This window comes from Macaca mulatta, chromosome 16 (genome assembly GCF_049350105.2).
Source record: "Macaca mulatta isolate MMU2019108-1 chromosome 16, T2T-MMU8v2.0, whole genome shotgun sequence".
Lineage (NCBI taxonomy): Eukaryota > Metazoa > Chordata > Mammalia > Primates > Cercopithecidae > Macaca > Macaca mulatta.
The window spans coordinates 76,790,513-76,813,930 of NC_133421.1; the positions used below are offsets into that span (position 1 = coordinate 76,790,513).

The 23,418-nt window shown below is 50.6% G+C and overlaps 1 protein-coding gene across 1 annotated transcript; it reads left to right on the plus strand.

Moving 5' to 3' along the window:
- Positions 1–6,341: 6,341 nt before the first annotated feature.
- On the plus strand, positions 6,342–20,181 carry CACNG1 (calcium voltage-gated channel auxiliary subunit gamma 1). Its single transcript, XM_001111491.5, has 4 exons — positions 6,342–6,763; positions 15,763–15,837; positions 18,481–18,618; positions 19,425–20,181. The coding sequence occupies exons 1-4, from the start codon at positions 6,535–6,537 to the stop codon at positions 19,649–19,651; spliced, it is 669 nt and encodes a 222-aa protein (XP_001111491.4). The 5' UTR covers positions 6,342–6,534; the 3' UTR covers positions 19,652–20,181.
- The last annotated feature ends 3,237 nt before the right edge of the window (positions 20,182–23,418 follow it).

Genomic DNA, 23,418 nt, shown 5'->3' on the forward strand with positions numbered 1-23,418 from the left:
CGGGCTCTGCAAGGTCCGATCCCTACTCATCTCTCCAGCCACATCTCTCTGTTCCCCGCTTGCCTCCCTTGCACCTGCCCAGACCTAATCACTTACTCAGTTTAGAGTCTGGACTCCTCCTCCCCATAACCTCCACACCTGCTCTTCCCCTGCCAGCTGGTCCTTCCTTCCTCTGTCCTCACCCCACTCAGCCTCCATTTCACCCATGAGGTCTCCTGACTACCCTCTCCAGTGTCACTCTACCTACGGTAGTGGGCCAGGGGTCCCCAAGGCTGCCCTCGAGTGGTCTTAATGATTCACTAGGAGGACTCACAGAACTCAGAAAAGCTGTTATACTCATGGTTACAGTTTACTGCAGTGAGAGAATCCAGATTAAAATCAGCCCAAGAAAGGGTGCAGAGGGCAGAGTTCAAGAGAGACAAGGTGTGGGCTTTCAGTCGTCTCTCCCAAGGGAGTTGAACAGACTTCATTCTCCCAGCAGTGCTGTGTGACAACATGCACAAAGTATCGCCAACCAGGGAAGCTCCTCTGAGGTGAGACTTGGTGTTCAGGTTTTTTATTGAGGATCGGTGCCTATGTGAATGACCTTAGCTACTCAGTATTCATTCCCCCATCCCAGAGGTCAAACTATCTGAGGTGGTCCAACGCCCTTACCATCAATCACATTGTTAGCCTAAACTATCTGGTGTGGTCCAAGACTCCGGCTAGGCAAAAACACTCTTACCAGATAGAGTATTCCAAGGGCATAGAAGTTATCTCCCAGGAGCCAGTTAAGGGCCAGTTCTCTCTTTGGAATGTGTAGGGTTTGGACAACCCAGGCCTGCTGAGTTAACCCTTTACTGAACACCAATGTTCCCAGCATGCCCTCTGCTATCCATCAGAGCTGACTCATGTTAGTTGATGCCTGACTCTCCCACCAGACTGTGGGCTCCTAGAGGGCAGACTCGATGTCTTATTCACATTCTAATAGCCCTACAGTGATCAGTAAGTGTTTGATGGATGAATGAATGACAACAACAGTCACAAAATAATATTTCCCTAGCTCCATCACTACCCATTCTGCAGGAACCACTGTCATCATCAGATTTCTCCAGAAGCACTCCCAGAGTGAGAGTAGTGAGGCGGACAGTCAATGGGGATTTGCATGTTCTCATCAAACTTCTCTTTGCTTGGCTAGAAAATCATCATCATTATCTTTTGACTCTGACCTGCTCAACAAGGTGTTTCCTGCTGCTGCCCAAGCCATGGGCACCAACACTGCAGGTGTCCAGCCCTCTCAGAGTCCCACAAAGCTTCTTATGAAGTAACGTACATCACAGTCTATACGTGCACACATACATTACTGCATTTAATTCTCGCTATAACCCCACAAGGTAGTTATGATCCTCCCTTCTTTGTGAGCAAGAAACAGGCTCAGAAAGGTGACCCATCTCTCACAAGGCACACACACAGTCAACAGCAAAGCTGGGGTTCCAGTCTACGACTGTCACTCCCAGAAAGGACATGCGCTTTCCCTGACAGCTGCGTGCTTCACACAGCAGCCACCCCGGGACACTGGCATGATGCTTGCCACATCCTAGGCGCCACCTGTACAATTACTTGCTTCATCTCTTTCTTTAAATTACCACTTTTAATTTGATCTTGACCTAAAGAAATCATATTAATGATATAATCCAGATCCTCACGAAAAGAAATATGAAAATCGTTAGGCCAGGCGTGGTGGCTCACACCTGTAATTGCAGCATTTTGGGAGGCCGAGGCGGGTAGATCACTTGAGGTCAGGAGTTCGAGACTAGCCTGGCCCATATAGTGCAACCCTGTCTCTACCAAAAATATAAAAATTAGCTGGGCGTGGTAGTACATGCCTATAATCCCAGCTACTTGAGAAGCTGAGACAAGAGAATTGCTTGAACCCAGGAGGCGGAGATTGCAGTGAGCTGTGATCACACCATTGCACTCCAGCCTGGGTGAGAGAGGGAGACTCCATCTCAAAAAAAGAAACATAAAAGTCTTTAAATGACTTTTACAGACGCGATGGCTCACGCCTGTAATCCCAGCACTTTGGGAGGCTGAGGCAGGCGGATCACGAGGTCAGGAGATCGAGAACGTCTGACTAACACAGTGAAATCCCATCTCTACTAAAAAATATAAAAAAAATTAGCCTGGCATGGTGGCAGGCGCCTGTAGTCCCAGCTACTCAGGAGGCTGAGACAGGAGAATGGTGTGAACCCGGGAGGCGGAGCTTGCAGTGAGCTGAGACTGCGCCACTGCACTCCAGCCTGGGCAACAGAGCAAGACTCCGTCTTAAAAAAAAAAAAAAGTATTTAAATCACAGGCTGCCTTCTCTCCTCTTGCACGTATGTACAGGGTGCACTTTGAGAACCCTGGCTGCGGGCTCAAGCCTCCTGAGGGGCCCATGTCTTGCCTGGAGCTCCTCCTCTCCACACCTCTCCAAGCAGGCTGAGTTCTGTCCCAGGAGACCCCCACAGCCCCTCCCAGTACAGTCTCAGCTGCCCTAACAATTTGTGGACTCCTCAAGGGCAGGGAGTGGGTCTTCTCCTGCTTGGCAGGGCAGAAGTCCCAGCGTGGGCCTTATTGTGCCCCAACTTAACTATGGCCCAAGCCCTGGCTGGCCTGTATGTTCTGGAGGCCTCAGGAGGGTCCTGAATCAACAGGGAGGGAAAAGGCCACTGTGATCAGGGCAGTCGGAAAAAGCTGCCAGAATTGGAAGCTGGCAGAGTGGGGTTGTAAAACCAAAGGGAATTGGGCTGGTGTGGATAGGATAAAAATATCTCAGGGGTGCAAGTAAGCATCAACATCTGGAGAACAGAACAGGAAAGGAGCCCCCCAGATTTCCCACAACACTGTGAGTGCCAGGCATCCAGGGCGATTGATTTCTTACCATTACATCCTGTGCTGAATCAAGTACTCAATGCTCTATTAAATGCATGACGGCCTCTCTCCGGTCTCCTCTTATGAGAACACTGCTACGGTTGGGCTCTGTGTCCCCACCCAAATCTCATCTTGAATTGTAATAATTCCATGTCACGGGAAGGACGCAGTGGGAGGTAACTGAATCATGAGGGTGTCTTTTTCTCTGCTGTTCTCATGATAGTGAATAAATCTCACAAGATCTGATGGTTTTATAAAGGGCAGTTTCCTGCACGTGCTCTCTTGCCTGGCGCCATGTAAGATGTGCCTTTGCTCCTTCTTCATCTTCCACCGTGATTGTGAGGCCTCCCCAGCCATGTGGAACTGTGAGTCCATTCAACCTCTTTCCTTTGTAAATTACCAGTCTCGGCAGTGTGAGAACAGACTAATACAGACACTACTCCCATCACAAGGCCCCCACCTCCATGAGCTCATTTCATTATCTCCCAAAGACCCCATCTCCACACACCATCACATTGGGGGTTAGGCTTCAACCTATGAACTTGGGGAAAACATGATGCAGCCCATAGTGCCTACCATGGCTAAGCTGGTCCAATGCACTCCCTCCTGTCCTTCTACCCTCTCCACAGCCAGGCCCATTGCTTTCATTTTACAAAGGGCAGCTTAGAAAGGCTAATGACTTGCTGGAAGCTGCACAGCTGGAGCCAAGCAGTGCAGGGATTTGCTCAGGGCTGGCCAGCTCCATCACCCTCTAGCTTGGTCCCCCTCTCGCATGCTGCCTCCCTGAGATGCTCTCCTCCCTGCTGCCCTGGAAAGGGTGAGATCTGGGGGGAGGACATGGATGTTGCCCTGCCCAACTCTCAGCAAATGCCTGTGGATACTGAAGTCCTTTCCTGGCCCTGCCAGGCTCTTGGGGAACCAGGCAGGCAGCGCGGCAGTGCCTCTGTGAGCAGAAAAGGTGTATTTGAGGGAGCTTTTAGTAAACAGGGGAGAGAAAGTGGATCTGTCGGCCTCGTGGTGCGACTTACACAAAGATGACTTCAAAAGGCAGAGGCCATCAATCTTTAATGCTTTCACTGCACTGGGGCGGAGGACTCTGGACCCCTGCATGGGGCACAAACCTGCCCCCCACCGAGGGAAAGAGCAGCAGAAGTTCCTGGTTGCTGTCCCCGCCGAGACCTGGCATCTTTGAAGGGCCTGCAATATCATCATGGCTGGTGCTGGGTGCACCCTGTGCACTGGGCCCTTTCAGGGTGCTTTCCAAGGCCGTCAGAGGCTCTTGGCACCGAAGAGCTTAGGGCACCCACACCCACCACACCAGGAAATTCAAAAGACACTTTTATTCTTCCAGCGACACTGTATTTACTTGTAGTGCTAAAATTAAACAGCTTCTTTCTAGATATTCTGTCTTAAAACACTGGAACCCTATTCTGGCTCCCCAGCTACTGCTTTGCTTTGTGCCTGGCACTCAGTAGGTCTGCTCAAGCTGTCCAGCACCCCCTGAGATCCCCAGGTGCCAGGATCCTGAAGCTGGGCCCCCACAAGCAACAAGAGAGGGCTCAGAGGCTGCGGCCATGTCCCAGGTTCCGGGAGTTCCCCATGGAGACGGTCCACCCACCTGGTGACAGGCAGTTTCTCCGCGAGCTGAAGCAGGGGCGGCGGCATATGTCAACAATCAGTCAGTGATCAGTCAGTTGTGATGGATTAGCACCCACTGGGAACACAGAGGTGGGGGGACAGGGAGGAAGGGAAGCAGAGATTAGAACAGTGGGGAGAGAAGCTCTCGGGAGATTGTAATATGGATGAGAGACTGACTTTAAAAATATGAACGTTTGGATGGAACTGCAATAAGCACGAGCCTGTGGCTGGAGACACGAGGGTTCAGCTCAGCCTCGGGGCTGTTCACCAGGTGGTCCTGGTTCGTCATGTCTCCTCTCTGGGCTGCAGATTCCTAATCTGTCACAATAGATCTTCAAGCTTCTTCCCAGTTCTAACCATTGGTTAAGACTTCGGGCTCTGGGTCCTGAAACCTGGCTTCCTCATTTTCCCGCTGTGTGACCTTAGACAAGTGACTTCACGTCTCTGAGTGTCCATGTCCTTGTCTGTGAAATGGCAGTAACAGTTGTGTTACTGTGAAATGGCAAAAACAGCCACAGTCCCCTTGTGGATTTGGTGTGAAGAGTAACTGCGATGATGGATGAAGGCTCAGCAGAGTGCCTGTTAGATAGTAAGCACTCACTGAAGATGAGCCACTGCTCCTATTATCATCATCATGAACTTTCTGTGATTCCAAGGCTGGAGGCCGAAATGTTTCTGTCCACATGGGCAGAGTCTCTGTAAATCGTGTCAATCTGAGGCAAGAATTTTGAAGTTCAAGGCCCCACCCAGCTCAGGAGGCTATTCCTGATCATGCATCAGCCTCTCGGCTACACCCAAAAAGGGCCACCCAGTGAGCTGAGAAGGGAGAGATGGCACAACCCAGGAGAGACGTAGAGGCCGCAGCCTCGGGGACAGGCCTGGGGGCCAGGCAGGCGCACAGGACCCTCGGAGGGTGGTCGATCCCAGGCTTTCTGTGTTCTCTGCCATATCCGCACACCCATGAGCTCCTGATGATCCCCTATAAATCAACCTATTCGTTCTTTTTCACTCACACACATATTTTGCAAATTAAAACGTAACTGGAAAATCGTTATCACCTGCTGTTAGTAGAAGGCAAAACCAAACACAGTGCCCTGAAAACAGAACAACCAAGTCCAGCAGGATTCCTCGTCCTCTTCAGGCCGTTCTCGCTTTGTTTCAGAGGACACTTTGCGGGCAGTAATGACACTGACCTCGAACGGAGCTCTGCTCTGGACCCAGTTTTGGGGATGGAAAGAGAATTGAAAAGGAAGTAATGTTCTCGTGGAGGGATCAGAGTTGGGTAAGGCCAGGCCTGGGAACCACCTAAAATCTTCCTGTGGTTTGCGGGATGCTGTGGGGTTTGTGGCTAAAACGCTTGCCTGAGAGGTGGACTCCACAGGCCCCGGACAGGGTCCCTGGGATGTCCCTAGACAGAATCCTAGGCCCCCCAGATCCCAGGATGAGAACCTACTCACTGCCCCGCCGGTAGTAGGCTTACAATGTGGGAGCCCGGGACGGCCGTGCAGCCTGCAGCTCCTGGTCTCCTCCCCTGGCCTGGGGTGCCCTTTCCCATCAGCCCAGAGCAGACAGATCTCCACCCCTGGGGCCCTGCTGCCCACCCCTCGCCCCCTCCCAACTCAGGCACCCTGAGCTGCTACTCCATAGAGGCCTCAATCCACCATCCAGAGCCTTCTCTCCTTGCCCCGCCCCCCACTGGGGTATTTCTGGCTCCCAGAGGGGCAGACAGCGCTGAAACCCGAGCAGAAGCCGTCCCCGGTGCCACGCCTGGAGAGGGGCATTAATAGCAGCCTTCCTCAGGCCCCTGACGCGTCTGGGCAGCTGCTCAGCACATCCCGCGTCCCTCAGCCCCAGGGCCAGCCCACTCTGGCTCAGCCAGGCACACTAAACTTAGTGGCCACTCCCAACTCGACAACCACCGCCACCCCCCAGCTCGGCTGTCACCTGCCGGAGGAGACGCAGCCGCCGGACCCTGCCCAGGGCACCCACGCCTCGGCGACCACCATGTCCCAGACCAAAACGCTGAAGGTCCGCGTGACCCTCTTCTGCATCCTGGCAGGCATCGTGCTGGCCATGACGGCCGTGGTAACCGACCACTGGGCTGTGCTGAGCCCCCACATGGAGCACCACAACACCACCTGCGAGGCGGCCCACTTCGGCCTCTGGCGGATTTGTACCAAGCGCATCCCCATGGACGACAGCAAGACCTGCGGGCCCATCACCCTGCCCGGGGGTAACGTACCCACCCTCCGTCCCGATCCCCACCTCCCGCCCTTCCCCGTCGTCCCCCGGACAAATTTGCCCATGCCAAGGAAGGCAGGTTTCTCAGGCTAGAGATAGGGCAGCCGCCCAGCCCTTTCTGCCCAGGGAAGAAGATCTGAATTGCATGTGCTGTGCTGGTGGCTGGGGCTGGGTTGTAAGACGAGGGCGTTTGTCCCAGCTATTTCTGTCTGGCTGGACCCTGGGGCTTTTCGCCCAGAACAGAGAGCTGGGCAGGCTCAAGACGGGAACCGCAGCTCTACCAGCCCAGGGACTTCTGGGCTCCATCTGGTCACTCTCTCCCTGCAAAGACATGCTGGGTGGCTCTGTGTCCTCAGGCTGGGGGAAACCATGGAGCTGGCAGGTTTGTCCCTGGCCTCAAGGCAGGGGAGGAGAGAGGACAGGCGACGGAATATGCAGGGTCCTGTGCAAAATGAAAATGCAGGGTTCCTTGCTCCAAATTACCAAGGATTTCAAGGCAGCGATAGCAGCACATGAATCCAAGCATGGACCCTTGTGGGCCCTGGGCCTGGAGAAGCTGCACAGGTTGAATGCCTGTGAAGCAGGACGTGGCTGTGGGTGAGCCACCTGCCCCTACCTTTTTTTTTTTTTTTTTTTTTTTTTTTTGAGACAGAGTTTTGCCCTGTCGCCCAGGCTGGAATGCAGTGGTACAATCTTGGCTCACTGCAACCTCCGCCTCCTGGACTCAAGTGATTCTCCTGCCTTGGCTTCCCCAGTAGCTGGGATTACAGGCATGCGCCGCCACACCCATCTAAGTTTTATACTTTCAGTACAGACGGGGTTTTGGCATGTTGACCAGGCTGGTCTTGAACCCCTGACCTCAGGTGATCCACCTGCCTTGGCCTCCCGAAGTGCTAGGATTACAGGCGTGAGCCACCGTGCCTGGCCTCCGCCCGCCCTTTTGTCAGGACGTCAGTCCATTATGCATCCTCCGTTAGCTCAGACCCTGTCAGAGTTACAAAGCATTTCCTCACCCTGTAATTTAAGCGTATTCCTCGATTTCCTACCATGTGACCGAACCACATGTCGAAGGTAAGCTCCTTTTCAGGAGTACCTGGTAGTTGCATGACTAGCCTCTATTCTGCAAATGCCGAGGCTTCTGGATTCTTAGCAAATACAGCACTTTAGAGGAAAGGGTGCTACGTGGAGACCAGGCGGCCAGGGATCTAGTCACCATTGCCCATTACCCTCAAATGACCATCCAGCGAGGACAAAGATCATCTCAGCCTCTGCTTCTTCCTCTATAAAATATGGGACTGACTCTCAGCAATGTAAGATCCCTTCCCAGGTTTACAGACGCCCATCCACAGTGGCAGTGGAGCAGGGTTATGTCAGTGTGATGTCCCACCTGGTTTTCAGGATTATTCCCTCTTTTACCAGACTTTGGTGTTCCTTGAAACCTGTCCTTCAAGGACACTAGGGCTGAGTCCCCAAAGATCTTGCAGTCTGCATGTGAACCAAAGAGCCAACACCCCAACCTCCCATATCTCTGCTCCCTCTTCTTTCCCTGCTGCTTGCTCCAGAGATCCCCTCCCTCATTCACGCCCACTGGACGCCCAGAAGACTCGTAAGTGCCCAACTGTTATAGAAACACCGAGTCCCAGGGCTGAGGGTGACAGGTGTGGCCATGTGCTGGCAGGGTATCGCATAGCCCGGATGCCCATGCCCCTTGGCGACTGCCAAGCACACCCATAAACAGGCAATCCCTCCAGCCAACTCCCCTGGGCAGGGCAGGGCAGGGCAGCTTCTTCAGGGACCGCGCATAGGGACGTGCTGTTACAGTCCTGTTCACCCGTCCTTGGAACCATCTGCCTTTTAAAGTCAGAGCAGAGGACTGGGCAGTGAGCAGAGTCCACACAAGGAAGAGACAGGCTGGTGAGAGGTGACTAGACCAATTACAGGGGACCAACAGGCATTGCTTGTTGGACCAACAGGCCTTGAGCCTGACCAGGATCTACCTCTTTGCCTTCTTAGCCTAACCAGCTATGAACCATACTTCCCACACTTGTGACACTGAGCACTACCTTTCTCCCAGTCATCTTCCAAAATATGTTCCTGCCTTTTTCCCTCTCTTTTCTCTGCAAATGGACATCTTTCTCCTTCCCCATATGCCCTTCTTGTGCCCCCTGGGACCATTCTTGTCTGGAGGGAGGAAGCGGGTTCATATGTGGCCTCTCATTTATTATTAACAACAACAACAATAATAATGGCACATACACGTAACCCTATGTGCCGAATATTGTTGTAAATGCTTTACATGTTTCAACTTTGAATGACATCACGAAAAAGATGATAGAGAAAAAGAACTTCCAAAAATCTTCTTCTCCATAAAAGCAATGAGAAGGCTGGTGGAAATGGTCAGAATCAACATTTTCAGAACTCTGGAAATTAACCAAAGTCCAGCAAGAAAAATGGGTGAATCTCAGGAGGACCAGTGAGTTCTGTGGTGTTTTAACTTGACTTATTCCTGATTCCCTTTCCCAGCTCTGTGGTAACCTCGCAAACCAACATTCATAACCACAGCGAAAATCAGCATCCCAGTAGCCTCTGGAGGGGAGAGAATGGGGTTGGATCAAAGGCCCATTCCCAGAGCATTGTCATGATTTGACCTGTCTGGTGATTCCCTGAAAAGCCCCACTTGAGAAGCTGTTTCTGTTTGACCTGACTCTGAGCTCACCCAGTACAAAGAATCTTTCTCCCTGGGGACATTTGTGGAAAATAATTAGAGATGATTACTTAACATCATGGCTGTCTGAGGCAGTAGATAACAGTTGGGAAAACAACAGGCTAACCAAAAAACTGGAGACTGAGATGTCCATAGGTTGCTTTGAAAAGCTCCAACAAATTCCTGGGAATCTAGGAGGTCACACGCATGCACAAGGCTATGTGCACACTCAAGAAAGACCTAAGAAGGCCCTAAGCACCCTCTGCCTTATCTTAAGTCTCTGTTCAAGCAGAAAGTGAAAGCTAAGGCAGAGGTGTGGGTGGCTTACCTGAGTGTGAGTCATATGCACAGAGCCCCTCAGTAAAGACTGGGGGAGTCATTGTTGCCAAGCATTTTAGGAAATTTCTAATTGGTCACTAAGCTAATTGAACAGGGATTTCAGTGGTCACACATGACAAAAAACAGACTTTACCATCTGAGTTCAAAAAGTCACTAAACAATAGGAACAAATCCTCAAGAAGGGGGAACAACTGATTTCCAGAGTTGCCACATTATATTGTTTAAAAAAATACCGGCTGGGTGTGGTGGCTCACTCCTGTGTTCCCAGCACTTTTGGAGGCCAAGTAAGAGGATTGCTTGAGGCCAGAGGTTTGAGATCAAACTGGGCAATATAGCGAGACCCTGTCCCTACAAACAAACCAACCCCACAAAATAGCCAAGAGTGGTGGCATGTGCCTATAATTCTAGCTACTCCTGAGGCTTAGGTGAGGGAATTGTTTGATCCCAGGAGTTAGAGACTACAGTGAACTATGATCACAGCACTGCACTCCAGCCTGGGACGGCGAGACTGTCTCTAAATAAATAAATACATACATAAACACAAGACATGCAAAGAACTAAAATGATATGGGGCATATATGGGGCAGGGAGAGCTCGATAGATCCCTAAGGAAGCCAGATATTGGACTTACTAGACAAAAACTTTAAATTGGCTATAGTAAGTATATCCGAAGAACTTTTTTTAAAAATCAAAAGCATTAAAGATGAAAATGATGTCTCATGAAATAGAAACTATCAAGAAAGAGACAGAAATTATTTTTAAGGACAAAATGGAAATTCTAGAGTTGAAAAGTACGATAACTAAAATGAGAAATTCACTAGAGGGGCTCAATAGCATATCTGAGCAGGTAAAAGAATCAGTGACCTTTAAGATAAGTCATTTGAAATTAGTTAGTCTGAGGAACAGATAGAAAAAAAAAAGAAAGAAAAATGACAAGAGCCTCAGAGACTTATGGGACACCATCAAGTGTATGTAAAGGAAGTCCCAGAAGGAGAGGGAAAGGGAGAAAGGAACAAAAAAGGTATATGAAAAATAATGTCCAAAAGCTTCCCAAATTGGATGAAAAACATTAAAAATCTACAAATTTGTAAAGCTCAATGAACTCCAGGTAGAATAAACTCGAAGGGATCCACACCTAGACATACGATAATCAAGACAGAGGATCTTAAAAACAGAAAGAAGCAATTCATCACATACGAGGAATCCTTAATAAGATGAACGGCCAATTTTTCCCCAAATCGATGGAGTCCAGAAGGTGGTGGGATGACATACATATATTAGCTCACCTAATCCTCACAAAAACCTCCATGAAGGCCATGCTATTATCATCATTCCAATCTTACGGATAAAGAAAATGAACCACTGAGAGGTTGAGATAGTTGACAAGGTAACACAGGTGATGAGCAGAGCAGCCAGGACTCATACTCAGATGATTACCCCTAACATTCACCTTCTTAGTCAATAAATCAACTACTTTACAACAACCCAGTGAGTGGATTCTTATTCTACAGGTGGATCCTATTCTACAGGTGGTTCTTATTCTACAGGTGGTTCTCATTCTACAGGTAGGAACATGGAGGCTGAGCATAGCCTTCCCCAGGCTAACTAGCTAACAAATAGAGGTTCTCCACCCAAGTCTTGAATCCAGAGCCTCCTTTCTCTCCAGTTCCTTCCCACACCCTCTATTGTGCATGTAAACACAGCTCCTAAAAGTTCTGACCCAAGTGAACACAAGGAGTCCAGCTTTTGACATGGCATAGTTTGAGGGTAGCCAGACCAGAAGCTGGTGCAGTGGAGGAGACCTCTCACGGTCCCATTTAGTTTTAGAATGTTGGAGGCTCAGTGGGCAAGAGTTGTCTAATTTTTCTACTGTCCCCCAAAGAGTCTTAGAAGGACTTCCATGTACAACATCTAAGACCAATTCCAATGCCTCCAGAATGAGAGCAGGGGCCTCTCTCATAGGAGAGACTATGTGTTCTGAAAGTCCAAATGAACCCACAGAGAGGCCATCCCCTGCCCTTGGGCTGGGTGAAGTGTTGCTTCTTTCAGGCTCTGCCTCTTTAGGGCAAGGAGGCAGGCTGCCCCAGGGCCCACTTTGCCTAGTGCCCCATTTTCCCTACTGGTCCATCTTCTCTCAGTGCAGGAATTGGGACTGGATGAAAGAGCATGATACTACTGACCCCAGGAATTTCATGGGCTCCCCTCACCACTCAGGAGTCCATGCCAGAGGCCTAGGCCAAAGCCAGGCTTCTCCCACGGAAGAGTAGTGCTCTGGAGCTCCAGGGTCAGGTCTTGGAGATTTCTCCAGCCCATTTTATAAAATTCTTCCATCAGAGGTGTGGGAGGAGACACAGCCCAGAAAACCACTGTCAGGAGCTGATAGAACTTCATTTACCAAAAGGCTAAACACAACACTGGCATCAATGCAACTTAGAGGCTTTCTTGCATCCCTAAAGTACCAGTTTCTTTGGTTTTGGACAAATCCACAAATTATCTTTGAGTATATGAAAGTCTCCATGGACTGTCACTTGGTACACTGATACGTTCTCAGTGATAACCCAAGGCATCCCCTAATGCTACCAGCTGCTCCAATGATCAAAGAAAGATCCCTATTAACTCTAGTTCAGCTTGGAGCTAAATGTGGCTTCTGCTCTAATTCTTCGAAACTGGCACACTAGACATGGTTCTGCACAGTGACTAATGCCCTTAACCAGAACACTTGTTTAGCCAGACTGTTCCATCCCCCAGTCAAGTCTGAGGGCTGAGTTCACCACAGTTTTAATAAATACCCCATTTAATATTTTTAAACCACTGAGTCTTACAGAAATAAGGAGATTAAAATCAGCATAAGCCATTTGCAGAGACAAAGGAGAATGGCACAACCTCAGAGTTCCTAACACCCCAGATCATCATCCTGGCATTGGAATCTTTGCTGACTTAGTCGGAAGCAAAGCTGCAATCCCTGAGCTTTGTGTAAGTATGATGGAAGCCAGGGCAGTGGGACAGAGAGGGACATCCCAGAGGCACAGGCAGGAAGGCTCAGAGTCTGCACAGGACCGTCACAGTCCCTCTCCTCTTGCCCCATGGCTAAGACGGGTTCCCCTCGGATGTCCTTCCTCTTTACGTTGCCCTGGATGCTCAGTTTCCCAAATAATATCCACCTGGACCCAGGGACAGGGCAGGGAGGGAAGGGGCTCATAGTAGGGTCTGTCCATCTGAACAGGACCCTCACCCTCTTGAGTGACATGGGCAGATGCCTGGCCTGATTTATCCTGAATGGGGCCTGGATCTGACGTGCCCCCACCCCTACAGGGGCCATCAGGGACCATGAAAGGGTTTATGGTCTCCAGTGGGCAGCCACATAGCCCAGGAGTGGATGTTTCTCCCAGGTTCAGGGCAGGACACACTGGCCTTTTTCATGTGCTAAGCCCAAGAGAGGGGACAGGTCGGCCCATCCGTCCTCAGGCCCCTAGTTCAGCCATGTAAGAGTGAAGCTGAGGCTTCCTGATGCCCCGAGAAGGCATCCTAGCCACTGGAGGCCCCCTCCCTCCATTTGAGGACACTTAATGGAGAAGAGGGAGGGGGAACATTGTCCCTGGACCACCAAAAGAAAAGCAATCCCCCCAAAAGCTCACAACCTGGCTCCTGCAGACATGTAGGCTACCCCTGTGTCTGAGTTAAGATCATTTCTAGCCAAGCAGCCAGCAGCCACACAGAGCCTGGCGTTTATCTGGTGGGGATTTGGCGAGCCAAATGCTACCTGTGCGGGAGTCACCTCAGCAACCCACCGGGTGCAAACAGCCGTGCTCCAGCAAAGCACTCCGTGGCCCTCATCTCAGGGTCCTCCGCTGGGAAGGATTTTAACTGACAGCTTTCGAGCAGTCAGGGAGGCAGCTGACGGTGAAATACACTTGAATTCAGTCAATTCTGACAACTGAAACTGGTTCTTAAAGAATACAATGGAAACAGAAATGTTTCTTTGTCCAGAGGGGGACACATGGAGACTTACAACATAGCATGGGCCATTTCGAAGCAGTGATTCAAGAGATCTATAGCTAATAATCTAACAAATAGAAAAGGTCTGTATTATGCTTTAAAATAGCACCGGACGCCGAGAGAGAATAGCAGAGCACCAATTCTGACATCACCACCAGCAGTCAGACACCCCAGGTAATGTGGTTCAAAAGGAAAGTGATTTAAATATAGAAGCGCACAGAGAAAGCTGTTTATGCCAGGAACGGGTACTGCTGCTAAACCACATCCCATCTCCAGGGTCATTTCCTTCCTCAGCCTCAGGAGAGGCAGCAGCCCCGACTTTTGGGGCAAGGAGGGGAATAGTACGAGACCACAGGCTTAAGGAGCAAGAAGATGATTTAGGTCCGATTAAAGAAGGCCTTCATCCCCCCAAAAAAAGCCTTGGTATCACTGCAGGTACGTTTCCAGAAAGAACTAGCCATCAACCGCCTTGTGAGCATCTAAATGAAGCCTGGAAGTGAACAAATGAATTGACAAACTAGACACCATCTAAACTAGAGGAAGAGATGCCTTTCTATTTGAGGGTCATTGACCCACAGGAAAAGAAATCAATGAAGGGCCTCCACAAATAAAAAGCAAACTAATTTAGTTTTTGAAGGAAACATAATATAAAATAACCCATTCATCCACTTCCTAAATCAAGAGCAAAGAAGATAAACTGGATTTAGGAAGAGATAAGACTGTGCAGACTGTGCTTTTTTTTTTTTTTTTTTTGAAACGGAGTCCCACTCCATCACCCAGGCTGGAGTGCAGTGACACGACCTCAGCTCACTGCAACCTCTGCCTCCCAGGTTGAAGCAACTCTCCTGCCTCAGCCTCCTGAAGTGCTGAGATTACAGGCGTGAGTCACTGCGCCCAGCCTGTCCTTTGATTTTATAGTATACCTAGCTATGAGAGAGAGACTGAAGGAGAAAAATGGAAGTGAAATTATATTTTAAATCAGCATGAATTTCCTTGTGCTGAACCCCTCCCCTCTCCCTCATCAAATTCAGATTCGTGTTCCTACTACCCACAGACTTTCCATAGCTTTTATGACAATTATCAGGTGGGCCAAGCGGCTTTGTGGGGCAGGTCTCATCTGGGCTGTCTCACAGAGACCAGCGACCCAGTGAAACCACATGATGGTCACATTCAGCCCTCGTAGGGGTTCCATCTGCGTCCAGGCCATCCCAATGGCCACTCGGAAAAAGCCCTTTGCGGGGCATTTTAAGGAGCCTGGAGCAGGGTTCCCATCCCGGCTGCACATCAGGATCTCCCAGAAAGCTTTTGAAAAACACTGCTTCCCAGGTCCCACCAGTGAACCAGGGTGGGCCTGGATTCTGATGAGAAACAGTCCCAGATTTGGGGTTGGTCCAGGGTTTCTCAACCTTGGCACTCTTGACATTTTGGCCTGGATCATTCCATGTTGGGAGGGCCTGTCCTGCGTGTTGCAGGATGCTCAGCAGCGTCTGTGGCCTCTACCGGCTAGGTGCCAGGTGTACCCCTCTCACCACCACCATGTCCCCAGGCATTGCCCAGTGTCCCCTGGGGGGGCAGAATCGGTCCTCACGGAGACTGCTGTTTGGTTCTTTAGTGATTGTGCACCCTGCACACCCTGAAAAATGGCTTAAGCCTGGGCCTCGGTTACCCCGTCTGCCTAATGGGGTGCAGAACCCATGGGCCATCTGCCCTGTGGACTCATCCAGCCTCAGCTCCCTGAAGACCTCTCAGCCTTCCAGGCAACCTCATTATTCCACTGAGATGTTGTTCTAAGGGTCAAAGACAGACGTTTCAGCCCAGATTAAGGATCTGGGGAGAAGAGAGCCTGCCAGAGCCCCTGCGTGCCCAGCAGAATGACACCGCACTCTCTGCCAGGCCTCTGTCCTTGCTACAGGTCCCTCCCCTCAACTCACAGTGTGTCTCCTCCTTTGCAGAGAAGAACTGTTCCTACTTCAGGCATTTTAACCCCGGCGAGAGCTCAGAGATCTTCGAATTCACTACTCAGAAGGGTGAGCCTGGGTGGAAAGGGGGCTGGGGTGACAAGAGGGGACTTCTGTGTCATGCATCACTGGGCCAGAAAGCCATTGGGGGCAAAAGCACTGACTTCCTCAGGCCTGATGAGAAGAAGCCCATGGTGCATTTGAACAACAGCCTTGTCACCTCTCTGCTCCGGAGGCCCCAGGTAGCCGCCTTCCATCTCCAGGGCCCAGAGCTTCCACACCTCGGGGCCAGGGAGCGTTTGCAGAAGCAGCACTTCCTGGCAAGCTCCTACCCAAGGGCAGCTGTTGTGATGGGAGCTGTGGATGTGGAACAAGTGCTCGGAGGCCCTGTGGTGGCTCTTGGTGGGATGTGATGGTTAGAGTCTTCAGGGACAGTCTGAGTCCCTCCCTGGCCTAGAAATCCCTCCCCAAGTACCGAGAGGGCGCAGTGGGCTCTGGAGCTTTTCAGGACCCACAGAGCTCAGACGCACACCCACTGTCGGGACACACACCTGTGCCTGCCCGCGCCTAGACAGCTGCACACAGGGTGAGTGGGTACACACACAGACGCACACTGACACACACAGACACACAACACAGATACACACATACAATGACACACACAAGACACAGACACACAGACACACACTGACACACACAGACACACAACACAGATACACACATACAATGACACACACAAGACACAGACACACACTGACAGACACACGCAACACAGATACACACATACAATGACACACACAAGACACAGACACACAGACACACACTGACACACAGACACACGCAACACAGATACACACATACAATGACACACACAAGACACAGACACACAGACACACACTGACACACAGACACACGCAACACAGATACACACATACAATGACACACACAAGACACAGAGACACTGACACACACTGACACACACAACACAGATACACACATACAATGACACACACAAGACACAGACACACACACACTGACACACGTACAATGACACACACACAGTGACACACACAGACACACACAACACAGATACACACATACAATGACACACACAAGACACAGACACACAGACACACACACTGACACATGTACAATGACACACACACAGTGACACACAGGCAATGACACACAGACATACAATGACACAAGGCAATGACACACACAATGACACACACGATGATACACAAGACAATGACACACAAGGCACACACACAGAGACACACTGACACACATGTACAATAACACACAAAATGACACACATGACATACTGACACAATTACACACACAGTTACACACACAAGACACAGGCACACACAGAAACACACACTGAGACACATATACAATGACACACACAATTACACACAATGACACACAAAATGACACAATGACACACATGACACCACACAATGACACACAATGACGCACACACCACACAATGACACACAATGACACACACAAGACACAGTGACACACACAAGACAATGACACACACAATGACACACAAGACACATAGACACAGACACACACACATGTACAATGACACCCACACAATGAGACCCACACAAGACACACAGAAACACATACTGACACAATGACACAAGATACACACAGAGACACACACTGACACACGTACCATGACATACACACAATGACACACACAAGACACACAGAGACACACTGACACACATGTACAATGACATGCACACGACATGCAGTGACACACAATGACACACACAAGACACAGTGACACACACAAGACTGACACAATGACACACAAGACAGACACACAGAGACACACACACGTACAATGACACCCACACAATGACACCCACACAAGACACACAGAAACACATACTGACACAATGACACAACACAATGACACAAGACACACACAGAGACACACACTGACACATGTACCATGACATACACACAATGACACACACACAAGACAGAGACACACTGACACACATGTACATTGACATGCACATGACATGCAGTGACACACAATGACACACGAGACACAATGACACAAGACACAGTGACACACAGGCAATGACACAGACACTAACATGCACAGATACATGTACACACCAGCACATGCAGACACACATACACACAGTGACACACCAACACACTGACAGACCCAGATACACATGCACACACTACCATACGCAGACACTAAACACATTCTGACAGATCCTCACATATGTGACACATACATGAACACACACACTAACCACACACAGACACGCACACTGCCACACACACTGGCAGAGCCTCACGTGCACCGGGCTGCGTGACAAGCCACCCTGTGGTCCTTTGCTCCTTAACCCCAGGCAGACCACCCGCCACCCCAGTGCCTCCTGCCCTGTCACTCGAGGAAAGTTTCTGCTCTGGAAAGGCCTCCAGCCACTTGCCTCTCGCCTCTGCCCCCGGTGGGGACCTTGCAGCCTGATGCTCTGGGAAGACATGGGTAGAAGAAGCCCCATGGCAGCCTGGCTCTGCGTGGGCCTTAGGGAAGGACTTGGCCCCTGGGGCTGTCGGCTTTCTCGTGTGTGAGATGGGAATTGTGGTGCATGGGGTGGTCCCTAACCAGCCACCATGAGAGCTCCTGGACTGAGGCCGCATGCCGGGTGTCCCTTGTGTTTGCAGAGTACAGCATCTCGGCAGCCGCCATCGCCATCTTCAGCCTTGGCTTCGTCATCCTGGGCAGCCTCTGTGTCCTCCTGTCCTTTGGGAAGAAGAGGGACTACCTGCTGCGGCCCGCGTCCATGTTCTACGCTTTTGCAGGTAGACTGGGGGCTCCGCCCGAGCACCGGACTGGGGGGACCATGTCGTGGGGGATTCTCCGCTCCACTCTCATGCCCACCGTGGGATTTGGGTAGGGGGCATTTCCCAGGCTCCATCCCCATCCAGGGGCAAACCTGGCCAAGCCCTCAGCGACCCCAGGTGGGCTGGAGGGAGACAGAGCTTGGCGGTCTGTCCATTCCTCCCCATGATTCAACCCTCAAGGCCCCAAAGAAACTGCCCAGAGAATGATTAACAGAAGAAGGAAAGAAACGTGGTCGCCTTTCTTTCTTTTTCTTGGGGGATGAGGAAGAGGGTCTCGCTCTGTCGCCCAGGCTGGAGTGCAGTGGAACGATCACAGCTCACTGCAGCCTCGAACTCCTGAGTTGAAGGGTTCCTCCCGCCTCAGCCTCCTGAGTACCTGGGACTACAGACGTGCACCACCACACCTGGCTAAGTTTTTATTACATTTTAATTTTTTGTAGAGACAGAGGGCTCATCACTATGTTGCCCAGGCTAGTCTCAAACTCCTGGCCTCAAGCGATCCTCCTGCCTCAGCCTCCCAAAGTGCTGGGATTACAGGCATGAGCCACCGTACCCGGCCATGTGGTCGTCCTTCTAAGGGATGCAGGAATAGGGTGGTGCGTGGACAAATGGATCCTTCTGCAGGCTCCCAGCTAGAACCTGCCTTGAGGCAGCTTTTCCCCCAAGGCAAGGTCACTGCCTCCTCCATGCACACAGGCTGGGGTGGGGCTGGGGGTAACGGCAGGCACCCGTCGGTCCCTGAGCGTACCTGGCTCCGCCCCCAGGTCTCTGCATCCTGGTCTCGGTAGAGGTCATGCGGCAGTCGGTGAAGCGCATGATTGACAGTGAGGACACCGTCTGGATCGAGTACTATTACTCCTGGTCCTTCGCCTGCGCCTGTGCTGCCTTCGTCCTCCTCTTCCTCAGTGGTCTCGCCCTCCTGCTGTTCTCCCTGCCTCGAATGCCCCGGAACCCATGGGAGTCCTGCATGGATGCTGAGCCTGAGCACTAGCCCTCCTGTGGCCCTAGCGACCCTCAGGCTTCTTCTCCAGGAAGCCATGTCTCAGCCCGGAACCTTCCAGAGGGGAGGCGGGAGCAATTTTAGCTCCACCCTGCTCCCATCTGCCCCCTGCCACAGTCGCAGGCTGCTTCCTCTCTCTGAGCTCCTCTGGGCTGCCGCAGGCTCCCCTGGGAATAGAGCAAGAGGATGTCAGTCTCAATCTGGCCACAGTTGGGAAAGGCAGGGCCAGCAGGTGGACAGGTGTTTGCAAGGGCCCCACTTCCCCTGGAGCTCAGAGGTGTCCCCACTGTACCAGCCTCTGATAAGCTGCCTCCGGTTGTCCTTTATGAACATTGCAGGGACAACCTGTGTTTGCCAGTTCTTGGTGTTCTGTGTAAATAGCCAGCCCCTCCCTTTCTCAGTGATAAAACACACCCTCTCTGGTGAGCGCAGCGTCCCCTCCTTGGCTTCCAGGAGCCCTGGGAAGCATTTTTAACTGAGTAGAATCTGTCTGTGGCTTGAAATAAAAAGCTCTCAGAAAACTCACGTTTTCTTCACACCTTGCATAGAAATTGCTCAGATTCCTGGTCACATCAGGGGCCCCCTGACGCGGAATGAGAAGGGAAGGCAGGTCACCCGGGTACGTTGAGGACTTTTGTGGGGACAAGAGGGCAACACACGTGGCTTAGAGGCTCTGAATTCCAACTCAGACAGGGTTTCTCTAGGCCCTGAGATTGTTTTCGGGAGAAACTAGAAACCTTCTGATGAAGCAAGGGTGTTAAAAATAGGAGGGGTTATTTCTAGAGCCTGGCATGCAACGCACCTGGTGCCAACGCAGCGCTAAAGCAGCCAGCCAGTGTCTGATTTCTGATGCTGGATTTCTGTTGTGAAGAACATCAGGAAGCAGGGCTTAGCAGTTAGATGCTTAGGGCCACATGAAAAGCCATGATTTGCACACTTCTGCCTTCCAGAGCCCCACAGTACTTGCCCAAGCTTCCGAAGTGGAGTTCAGACATGATTGGCAGATGGGATCTTTGCCTTGCACCCTGGAGAACCCACTGGAGTTCATGCTCCTAGGGCAAGGTTTGGCAAACTGTGGCCTGTTGGCCACACCTGGCCTGCCCCCTCTTGCTGTATGGCCCACAAGTAAAAGGTAGTTTTTACAGTTTTAAATTGTTCAAAACATTAAATTAAAAAAAAAAAAAAAGCCAGGCTCAGTGGCTCACACCTGTAAATCCCAACACTTTGGGAGGCCAAGGTGGGTGGATCACGAGGTCAGGAGTTCAAGACCAGCCTGGCCAAGATGATGAAACCCCATCTCTATTAAAAACACAAAAAATTAGCCAGGCGTGGTGGTGTGCACCTGTAATCCCAGCTACTCAGCAGGCTGAGGCAGGAGAATCGCTTGAACCCGGGGGGGCGGAGGTTGCAGTGAGCCAAGATTACGCCATTGCACTCCAGCCTGGGCAACAGAGTGAGACTCCATCTCAAAACATTAAAAAAAAAAAACCCAAAACAATCAAGGAACTGGGCATCGTGGCTCACACCTATAATCTCAGTACTTTGGAAGGCTGAGGCAAGAGGACTGTTTGAGTCCAGGAGTTTGAGACCACACTGGGCAACATAGCAAGACTCCATCTCTACAAAAAATAAAAATAAAATAATTTAAAGATAAAAAGAAGAAGAATCTCTCATGACATATGAAGATGATACGAAATTCACATCTCAATGTCTGTAAATAAAGTTAGATTAGAACCCAGCCACACCCATTCTGTGGCTGCTTTCGTCACCATTGAGTAGTTTCAACAGAGATCTTCTGTCCTGCAATGCTGAAAATATTTACTATCTGACCCTGTATAAAAACGTGTGTTTACCCTTGTTCTGGAGAAAAACTGTACAAACATCAGCCCACATATCAACCCCTTACTAGTCCCATCTGAAAGCTGAGGGGAAGTTCATTCTTTCAATTTGCCTGCGGTACCTCGGGGGTGGGGGGCTGGGCTAGGAGGGGTGTCAGAGGAGACTCACTCAAAGATGCAAAGATCCAGCCAGGAAATAAACTTGCTCGAGGTAAAGGAGAATCAGAAGATGACAGTCCCGGCCAGCCAGGGAGCTGAGGCCACAATTTATGAGTAAGAAGGAAGAGAGATAACTTCCTCCCATTGATAACCATTCTGGAGGTTGATATTATCGGGTTTTTTCTTTTTTGAGACAGGGTCTCACTCTGGAGTACAGTGCCCAGGCTGGAGTACAGTGGCACAATCACAGCTCACTGTAGCCTCGAGTTCCTAGGCTCAAGTGATCCTCCTACCTCAGCCTCTCAAGTAGTGGGGACTGCAGGCGTGCGCCACCACACCCAGCTAATTTTTTTCATTTTTTGTTGAGACGGGGTTTCAATATGTTGCCCAGGCTGGTCTCTAACTCCTCAGCTCAAGCAATCCACTAGCCTTGGCCTCCCAAAGTGCTGACATTACAGGCATGAGGCCACCACACCCAGCCTGCTTTTTTTTTTTTTTTTTCTAACAGATTGGAGTCTTGCTACACTGCCCAGGCTGGCCTCAAACTTCTGGGCTCCAGCAGTCCTCCTGCTTCAGTCTCTGGAGTAGCTGGGATTACAGGTGTGAGCCACTATGCCTGGCTCCCATATTATTGTTTTATTACTCTTTTTACTTTTAGCAGAATCAGACTGGCGTGCCTTTTTTCTTTTCTTTTCTTTTCAGTTCTCTTTTTTCTCTTCTCTTTTCTCTTCTCTATTTTCTCTCTCTTCTCCCTTCTCTTCTCTTCTCTTCTCTTCTCTTCTCTTTTCTTTTCGATGGAGTCTTGCTCTGTCACCCAGGCTGGAGTGCAGTGGTGCGATCTCAGCTCACCGCAACCTCCACCTCCCAGGTTCAAGCCATGCTCCTGCCTTAGCCTCCCAAGTAGCTGGGATTACAGGTGCCTGACACCACACCCAGCTAATTTTTGTATTTTTGGTAGAGACGGGGTTTCACCATGTTGGCCAGGATGGTCTCAAACTCCTGACCTCAGGTGATCTACCCACCTCGGCCTCCCAGAGTGGTGGGATTACAGGTGTGAGCCACCGTGCCCAGGGCCTTGGCATGCGTTTTCTACTTCCTCATGGGTGCCTATGGGTTGGTGCCCCCAAAAGACATCTGAATGGAATATCCACCAAACAGAATACATTCGGCTTCCCAGGCTTTTAACTCTTTTAAGATATACTTCAGCACAGCCAGAACTGCAATGCAAACCAAAGGGTTGGAGGCTGTCTGCCAGAGAGCCACACATCCTGGCATCTGCCCCAGAAAGAGGCAATGGAGCAAAGCAAAATAGAGTCAACCAAACCAATGAGGGAAAACGTCTTACTCCCCACCTGCCAAATGCTGCTTGCCAGAAGGATGTCCAGAGGGGAAAATGGTCGGCTTTGGCAGGGACTGAAGGCCTCACTTCAGGGTCCGTGCAGGTCCTGCTCTGAAGGCCACCCACAGCCCAACCACAGAACAACAGTGCCATCTGCCCTGAAGCCTATGGTTGGCCTCAGAAGCCCATGGCTTCTCACTCCTTGCTTGGAACTGCGTGACTGACTCTCTCTTTCTTTCTTTCTTTCTTTCTTTCTTTCTTTCTTTCTTTCTTTCTGTCTGTCTGTCTGTCTGTCTGTCTGTCTGTCTGTCTTTCTTTCTTTTCTTTCTTTCTGTCTTTCTTTCTTTCTCTTTCTTTCCTTCCTTCCTTCCTTCCTTTCTTTCTTTCTTTCTTTCCTTCCTTCCTTCCTTCCTTCCTTCCTT

Bases quoted from the DNA above. Each gene is read 5' to 3' on its own strand.
- CACNG1 (XM_001111491.5), top strand. From the start codon at position 6,535: ATGTCCCAGACCAAAACGCTGAAGGTCCGCGTGACCCTCTTCTGCATC. The intron at 15,838-18,480 runs GTGAGCCTGGGT...TTGTGTTTGCAG, and splicing joins CGAATTCACTACTCAGAAGG to AGTACAGCATCTCGGCAGCC. The intron at 18,619-19,424 runs GTAGACTGGGGG...CTCCGCCCCCAG, and splicing joins CATGTTCTACGCTTTTGCAG to GTCTCTGCATCCTGGTCTCG.